This window comes from Rhinolophus hipposideros (genome assembly GCF_964194185.1).
Source record: "Rhinolophus hipposideros genome assembly, chromosome: 23".
In the NCBI taxonomy this organism is placed as follows: Eukaryota; Metazoa; Chordata; class Mammalia; order Chiroptera; family Rhinolophidae; genus Rhinolophus; species Rhinolophus hipposideros.
Window position 1 is genome coordinate 26,961,230 of NC_138069.1, and position 9,357 is coordinate 26,970,586.

The 9,357-nt window shown below is 39.3% G+C and overlaps 1 protein-coding gene across 1 annotated transcript; it reads right to left on the reverse strand.

The window, feature by feature from the left end:
• Positions 1 to 2,021: 2,021 nt before the first annotated feature.
• LOC308491780 (small ribosomal subunit protein eS26-like) lies at positions 2,022 to 2,369 on the reverse strand (the record flags this gene model as incomplete). Its single annotated transcript, XM_081035808.1, has 1 exon — positions 2,022 to 2,369. The coding sequence occupies one exon, from the start codon at positions 2,367 to 2,369 to the stop codon at positions 2,022 to 2,024; it is 348 nt and encodes a 115-aa protein (XP_080891934.1).
• Positions 2,370 to 9,357: the final 6,988 nt, after the last annotated feature.

Below are 9,357 nucleotides of genomic sequence, written 5' to 3' on the forward strand. Positions count from 1 at the left end.
GGGCAGTCCACGTTTGCACGGAAAACGTGAGCAGAGAAGAAGGGTGAGGAGGACTTTACCAGCTAGGGAAGGAGGGGTGGAGACTTTTCATCTTAGGGAAAAGCATGTGTGTGCCTGGCTGTGTTTTTTTTTCCCCCCCTTTTCCCAGAGACTAGCATATGGAAGGCAATGCATGCTAAGAATAGAAAGGGAAAGGGCCTTTTAAAATTAAACTCAAGAGGAGGAGGAGACTGTGATTCTTTAGTAAGGAGGAGACTGTGATTCTTTAGTAAGGAGAGCAGTTATATTACCAGGTGTCCATCTTTGTGGTGCAAAGTTTTGATTGTCTTCAAAATAATGCATCCTGTGGGCAGATTCCTTCTCACCTTGAGGGTCTCTTTGCCCTCTCTTTGTTTGTCTTCACCATCTAAAACCCCTTCACATCCCAGTAGAGATAGTGATGGCCCATCTTGGCTGGCGGCGGGACATAAGCAGAAGCAGGGCTTGGATAAAGTAGAGAGGCAAAATGTCACGAGAGTGTAGCGTGCATGTTTAGAGATATATATGCTAGAATAAAGGAACTTACTCAGAATGAAAAGGAATATTACCATTGTTGGGGGGTGGGGAGAAACAGGTTATGATGAAAAGTGATCTGATTGGCTCAAGAGCCAGAAAGTATAGGCTGGGCTAATCATATAAATGCTTAGGATGGATGGAGGAGAATTATAAACAGATTTTGTTATATTGGAAGAGTTCCCTTGGAGGTAGTTGAATTTATGATATATAAGTCGTTTTATTTACTGTCTTAATACTACATCAGCAGACCACCCTTGTAGTAGCACACTAGGGTGAGATGCCAAAAGTATAAATATGAGGCCGAGGGAGACTTGAATGATGTCAGAGTGGCTTGTTAATGAGTAGATCCAGGTGGTTCCCTGTATAGTGATTAACTAGCTTACAAATCCACATCTTGGTCAAGAAAACTGAGGCCCAGACCAAAAAGAAACCCCCTTCCATGTCTCCTGAATTGACACCTCCATTTCTGGGCAGCTTCTCTCCGCAGAGAGCTGAGACTGAGGTGAAAAAATAAGGTCTTCATGCATGTAGAGTCTTTGCTGTCTGGCAATTATTTGGGAACACCCTCCTTTTCTTTCTGAGAGCATTTGAGGTTGATGAGTTCTGGTGACTGTGACCTGACCCTGCACAGGCCAAAGAGGAAGACGACAGAAGCATATGTTCACTCCATCTTCCCTTTTTGGTTTCACAAAGGAAATAGCCTTTGTTAAAGGTCAGGTGGTGTTTGGGGATGGCCTGATAGCATTCTTCTTCCCACTGGGAGACCAGGCTCTAGCTGGGTAACTCAGGTACCATTGTTTAGAAATTCCCCTGAATTCCAGGTATTATCTCTTTCCTTTTGTCCTGCTTTGAGGAAGGAGAATTTTTCAGCAATGATAATGAGGCTGGCTCTGTGCTGGGTAAATACATCCTGTCAAAGAATAGCATTTGTATCCAGCTGCATATTGTATTGGCTCAAATACAAAGCAACATTAAATGCTATACATCTCTTCCTGATGTTCTGACCTGAAAATTATAATGTATTAAATCCAGGAGGGTAAAGAGGCTTTATTTTATGGGCTAACTGTAATCAATTGCTGTTTGGAGTGCTGTATTGTGAAGCGTACCAAGGTTGCTTCCATGCTTAGTGGGAAGGAGTTCTGTGATCAATTAGGCATGTCTGATGGGAGTGGGAAAGGGGAATATAGGCATCTGTGCCAGGAAATTGTATCCCCTTTTTCTTGCTTTCTAAACTTTATCTCCCATCTGTAACCACAGAAGCTCTTTTCACATCCTTTAAACCTGGCCTCCAAATGTCATGTGTTGCCTGCCTATACAATGAGGTATATTATTGGGTCACAGAGATTGTCTTCCTCTGTTGGGAATTCTATAATCTATACCACTTATTAATGTTTTTATTTTTAAGTATAATTTCCATTTTATTTTTCCCCTGAGAATATTTCTTCAGTCCTTAAGGACTTAGCTCCTTACATGGGCTTTGGTGGAGGTCGTGGGGCAGCACCCACAGATCTAAATCGAGGTGGGGGTGTTTGGTCCTTCCGGGCTTCATGGGAACGATTGCTGACTACCTTGCAGTGAATGGCACAGCTCACACAGTAATGTAGTTTCACATACAGCTTGGGAAGCATATAGGCATCGAAGACACTCGCTTTGGAAATGTCCCTAATGGCTGCGGCCTCTACTGTGTTTCTAATGATGAACTTCTTAATGGCCTTGTCCTTGGGCACGCATCGGGTACAGTTGGTGCAACGAATAGGCTGCACACGGCCGCGGCCCTTTTTGGCACAACCATTGTTCCTTCTTTTCTTGGTCATCTTGGAAGCGAGGACCCGAGAGAGGCTATTAATGTTTTTCATGCTTAGTCCTTATGGCAGCAATAAAGCAATTAGTCATCTTAAAACCGTACCATTTTTACTTATCAATTTGGAAAACATTTTGAAAATTATATTAGTCTGTAATTTGTGATGAAAAATAATAAAATGAGCACTGCAATATACCACTGGTGGGAATTCAGCTTGGTAAATCCTTTTGGAGGGCAACTTGAAAATACTAGGATGCCAAAAAAATGTATACAAGTGGCCACTTTGGTCAACGTTGCTCAAGCAGTAGTTTGCCGTAATCAGAAGAGTGTGGATTGTAACCACTTTGAGCACCTCTTGTAATTGCAGAAGTCAAACATGACTTGTATTCATCTTTTGTTTTTGGTATGTATTGAGTATAACCATTTTAATACAGTTTTCCTTTCTTAAAATGTGTATAATTTTTTTTGACACTCTCTGTATTTATGAGTCTTTAAAATGTGAAAATATCCTTAGACCTTGGAATGATTTTTTTCTTGACATTTAACCTCAGGCGGTAATTATAAATTAACAAAGATTTACGCTCATGTATACATGTTAAAGTGTTATCTATAATAGAAGTAGTAAATAAATGTAATCAGCAATAGGTTAAAGAATTATGGCATAATAACAAAAACAGTAACTTTCATTGATCATCTATATGTCAGATACTTTACATATTTTTATCTTATTCTCATGTCAGATGAGGAAACTGAGGCTGGAAAGTACTAAAGGATTTCCAATCCTAATAATATGTGTGCAGTAGTTAATCTGAAAACCTTTTGTTACAAAACACCTAGAATTGCTGGAGAAAATGTAACCATGCTTAAGCAATATATTTAAATGCATAGTTGCATGTTGTCAAGAATGTAAGGGAAAAATCCCTAGGGATAGATATGGAGAGGATAGTGAAACAGAGAATGGCAGAAGGTCAGAGAATGCCATTGACTGCCCTGGGGTGTGGATGGAGGTGGAGATTTCTGATCTCTGTAGCAATTGGTCTTAGATTTGAATATCTATGTGTGGTAGAAGAAGAGTTATACCCTAGGTGGAGAGTAGGAACTCACACTTTGAAAAAAGCTGGATTCCACCGAATAGGTAGACAGGAGAAATATCCATATATTGTCAAAGGGAGTCAACAGATAGTTTGTCTCACCCTAAGTGTTACCTGAAAAATAAGTTTCTAATGAGATACCATAATCATGGGTCTGCTCAATTTGTAATGGGAATTTGAAGTAAACTACCTGAATGATCTAGCAATTCATAAGCCTTAACATCATGCTGAGCTGGTAATACTTTGGAGGCATCTGGCAGAAAAAAATTGCAAGACTTCCTTGAGGAGACATAACTAAAATCTAGGTTATACAATATTTCCATAGAAACACTCACAAAATATTATGTAAAATTATGTGTATATTTAAATATACTACAAACTGAAAAAAAATATATGAGGAGAAAGAAAATCCATCACGAATAAGAAAGAGCAGAAACAGTGGGAGATTCAGATCTTGAAGTACTTTCAATAATAGGTTTATGAAATGGAGACTACAAAGTAAGCATGGCAACACTAAAAACACAATCCATCCTGTGGGTTGCTTCAACATGTCTTAAAATTCCATTTTGAGTTTTTTATATGATTTTTTGGTATTATCTCTTTGTATAAGTTTTTTTGGTGGTTTTTCTAGGTATGACATTACATGTACATAACATCACAGCCTACTGGTAGTTTTAAGTGATATATAGAAACCTTATCTCCTTTTATGTCCTTTTACCATCGCGTGTTTATAATATAATTGTCTTAACTATTTCCTGTACATGCATTTTGAACCACATCAGGTAGTGTTACAACTTTTGCTTCAATTGGCAAACATAATTTAGAAAACTCAAGAGAAAATTGTATTTATCCATATTTTCGCTTACTGTATTCTTTTTTTCTTCTTGGTGTCCCAAGTGTCTTTCTTTTGTTTCCTGTCTGTTTAGAGAACTTCCTTTATATATATATATATATATATATATATATATATATATATATATATATATATATATATATATATTTTTTTTTTTTTTTTTTTGTAGGGTAAATCTCACTGGCAGTAAATTCTTTTAGCTCTTCTTCATCTGAGAATGTCTTGATTTCCCTTTCATTCCTGAAGAATATTTTCACTGGATATAGGATTCTGGATTGACAGTTCTTTTCTTTCAGCATTTAAAAACATGTTACTCCCTTCTGGCCTCTGTTGTTTTTGGTATCTGCTGTTATTTGAATTTTTTTCTCTTAGTAAAGTGTTATCTCTCTGTCAGTGCTTTGAAGACATTTTCATGTTGAGTTTTCAGAAGTTTGACAGTGATGTGTCTTGGTGTGAATTTCTTGAGTTTATTTCACTTGGGATTTGTTTAGATTATTGAATTTGTAGGTCTGTGTCTTTTTTATTTTTTGCCAAATTTGGAGTTTTCAGTCATATTTCTTGGAATACTTTTTCAGCCCTATTTTCTTTCTCCTCTCCTTCCTTGATTCCTATTCCAGTGATTCCATCCTCTAATCCCCTCTATCGTGCTATTGAGAGTCCATATACTGAGATTTTTCAGTTTCAGTTGTTAAACTTTTCAGTTCTAAAATTTCCATGTGGTTCTTCTTTATATCTTCTATTTATTTGCTGAGACTTTATGTCTTTGTTGAAAATTTCTATTTCTTTTTGTTTCAAGTTTGTAATGGCTACTGAAGCATTTTTATGATGTCTACTTTAAAATCTTTGTCAGATAATTCTAACATCTCTGTCATCTTTGTGTTGGCATGTAATTATTGTCTTTAAAAAATCCATTTTAAGCTTTTTCTGGTTCTTGCTATAATATGTGGTTTTTGATAGAAACTTGAACAGTTTGGGCATTAAGTTATGAGATTCTGAATCCTATTTAAACATTCTGTTTTAGCTTTGTTTCCCCCCAATACTGCTCTGGCAGAAGAAGTCATAGCCTAATAATGCACTGCCTTGTCAGGTGGAGGGAGGACTTTAGGTTCCCCACTTGACATTTATAAGGTGGGGTGTTTTTTATTATTGCTGGGTAGGGGCATGATTTCTGGCTTCCTATTAGATCTCTACTGATACCTCCTTGCTGGGGGGAGAGGTAGGAGTACCTGTTACTGCCCCTTACATGGCCTCTGCTGACACCATGAGAGACTATCTTGTTACCACGGGTAGTGGGGTAAAGGCCCTGACTCTCCATTAGGACCGCACCCTAGCAGGAGTGGGGGAATCGTGTTATTACTGCATGCAGGTGGCAGTCTAGGCTCCCCATTGATACAAAGAGGCAGTTGTTATTACCCACCGGGGGTCAGAGTTCCACCTTCCTCCTCAGTCTCCTCTGACACCACCCCACTGAGGGAGTTCGATTGGGGATCTTCAATGCATCCTGGCAAGGGTAGAGTCTGGGCTACTTGCTCACATGGGTAGATGTGGGGCCATAGCTCTTTCTGTGGTATTTTGCTGCAGTAGAGTGGTTATTGTCTAAACGTTTTCTGTCTTGCTAGGCTGAACCTTTCCAGGTATTTGGCTAGAAACAGCAGGCTTTTAAATCTGTGCCTACAGGCATTTTCCAGTTGCTGCTCTGAGTCTGGAATATATGAGGCAAACAAACAATCTGGAGAACTCACCGCCATGTCATTCCTTGGGTCCTGAGATTCCTAGCTGGTCTGGCTTCTCTCCACCTTTTAGAATCTTTACATGGTTTTCTATATAAAGTCCTGGGTTTTCAGTTGTACTTAATGAAAGGAATAGAGCTATATGTGCTGATTCCATTCTCTTAGGAGCCTGTTCAGATTTCAGCATGGAATGAAAACAAGAAGGAAACACCTCAATATAGAGTAAGACCTCATCTTGGTTAAAAAAATTTTATGCAAATGCGTATGTACATCTAGTAGCATGAACACAGCCATAGAAAGGGAAACACATCAAAATATTCCTTCTTTTTCTTTGGATAGTGGGTTAGCTTCTGAATTCCTCAAAGTAGCCAATTATTATTTTCTTATAATTGGAGATTAATATATAAAAATAGCTTCCCATTTATTTAAAAAATTGTTTACATAACTTCTAAACCTGGGCATTCTGTTACCTATTCTGTCCACCTTATAGATTTGTATTCATGTAAATATGTTCTACATATTATACACTTTAAAAGTATAAATCTCTAGAAAAATACCAAGGATTGTTTTTGTACAAAATGAATAAACACCATAGGTATAGGGTTATTATTAAGAGCTTCTTTTGCCCATTATGCTTCCGGGATTTTCCTTCAAGCCACTTGTAAATACAGAAGGATGATAGTGTACTTTTCTAAGTTGTCAAATTGACTGCAAAATGGTTCTTCCTACCAACTTTAAGCTCTGTAAACACATACCTGCCCTTTTTGACCCAGGAGCCTATTAGTGCGATAAATCTGTTTTTAACCATTCTGCTAGTTAGAGAGTTTTAAGTGGGGACCATACCTCTTGGTTTCTATGTTTGGCTCTATAACTCAAGCTGAATAAGATCTTGACCTTGACACACTTCAGTTTCCCCTCCTGGAAGCCATGGGTTATGACAGTCCATGTATGGAGAATGACTGAGTAGCCAACAATTAACCTTTATGTTAAAGATAACCCCTGGGAGACCACAACATGAAGAATTTCTGCCATCCCCTATAATGTATATATAAACATTTTTTTAAAAAATTGAATTCAAGTATTCATGCATTCCAAACAATATAATGCACATTAAACAAAAATAAAAAAAAATTTTTTTCTTTTCCTCTGGCAATCAGAATGCAGGACTTATTAAGCCCTTCTTTGGAATACTGATCCTGTGCAGCTAACAAGCTAGAGAGGACAGTTTACCTTCTTGGATGAAAAATCAAATATTCAGGACCCACTTTTTTAGAACTAGTGCTTCAAATATTACAAGGTAGTTTGAGAGGTCAGCTGGCCTACCTTCCCCTTCCTTGGTGGAAATCACCTTCATCATCATCTAATGACAAAGATAATTTACTCGTGGACAGAAAAATAAATGCAAAGTGAAACAATTTCCTAACTGCCAGGTGTGAATTGGGAAGATGCTTCTGTTTTGTTTTGGTAATTTAATTTCCCGAATATGCACAGTTCTTCTTTAGCATTTGGGCATTGAATAAACGTCCATTTTCCCAGCTGAGTTAACATGCCCTAGGAGGTCTGTTTCTTACTCTGAGCAGTGACAGAGAGGGTCCCTCTGGATTGTCCTGTTTGCAAATGTTAACCAAGTAGATCGCAGATCTTGGCTACCTGTCGCTTGTGTGCAGATCTGGCATATGCTCCACTGTTTTCTTGTGAGAAAAAAATGGAGCTACAAACTGCAAACTGTACTCCTTGATGCTGTGGTATCTGAGGTGCTTCATGTAAAGAGAGACAGAGCCTGGGGAAATCTGAGAAGGAATTTCTTGGGTTATCCTTAATCATCATGGAAGATGACGCACTTGCATATGCCCTAAACTAGTAAAGAAACAGAATTCTAAACAGCAGGAGCTCTGTTCTCCACATCGTAGTCCCTGCTGAAAGATGTCGCATGCAAATAGGGATCCATCATTAAGCAAGCATCGTGTAAAGGGCACAGGTGGGATTTTGGCCATGTTAAAATGGCCTAATGTCTAGGGGTCCCCAAAATGCAAGAATCTTGTATTGTCAATCACCACATTCACTGTGGGGTTACTGGAGGGACCTCTCATACCACACGCAAAGAAAATGGATATGAAAACTACTCCCACTTAAGCTACTGCATGGTACCCCCCAGTGGAGCTGTGCTGTATAGCTGCGTGGGAGCAGTCAGCTCAGGCTCAAGGCCTGGACTTGGAAAGCCTTCCATCCCCTAACTTCCAGTCTTACCATCGGTTGGCTGCTGGAGACAGAAATAACGGCATATCAGGTCAGGAAGAGACGAGAAGACGGGAGCAAGATGGTTGGGATTGTTCTTAGCACCATAATGTCCATAGAGTAGCAATATCAGTGTCACCTGAAAGTTTGTTAGGAAGGTAGAATCTGGGGTCCCATCCAAGACCTACTGAATTAGAATCTGCATTTGAAATGAGATTTCCATGCGATTTGTTTGCCTGTTCATACATGAGAAGCCCTGTCCTAGGAGCCAGGCCTTGGGTGTGCTCACTCACTCGTGGGTATATCTGTGCCTTTAGTACACAGTGGTCCTGCCTGTACTGATCAAGATCTTTACCCAGATTTGAGCAATCAGATTAGGACTTTCCACCATTGGAGAGAGCTGAGGAGAAAAGTTAGGCCAAAAACGGCTGAGATCTTCTCCCAACGGCACGTGGAAAATACTGGTTCTAATAAAGTTAAATTGATTTTTTTTCCTTTTTTTTTTTTTTTTCTGCAGGATTTTCTCAATGTGTTTGTTTTAGTACGCTCAGGCTGCCATAACAAGATACCATAGACTGGGTGGCTTAAACACAGACATTTATTTTTTCACGATGCTGGAGGCTGGAAGTCCAAGATCAGGGTGCCAGCATGGCTGGTTTCTGGTGAGAGCCCTCTTCCTGGCTTAGGGATGACTACTTCCTTGCTATGTCTTCACATGGAGGAAAGACAGGGCGAGGGAGAGGGCCAGGGAGAAGGAGAGAGATATCAAGCTTCCTGGTGTCTCTTCTCATAAGGGCACTAATCCCATCATGGAGGCCTCACCTTCATGACCTTATCTAACCTTCTAAAGGCCCCATCTCAAAATGCTATCATGTTTGAGGGTAGGGCTTCGACATGTTTTTGTTGTTGTAGACACAGTTTAGTCCATAGCAATGCTGATGTGCATTGTGACTTTGAAGAAGAGACTATATAATAGTGGGCAACCTTGCCCAAACTTTTAATACTGCAGGTTTTGAAGGAACACCTATTAGCAATGACTGTTTCACAGAACACAGCACAGTATGGGAAATATCAATCTGAGGGGGACTCATT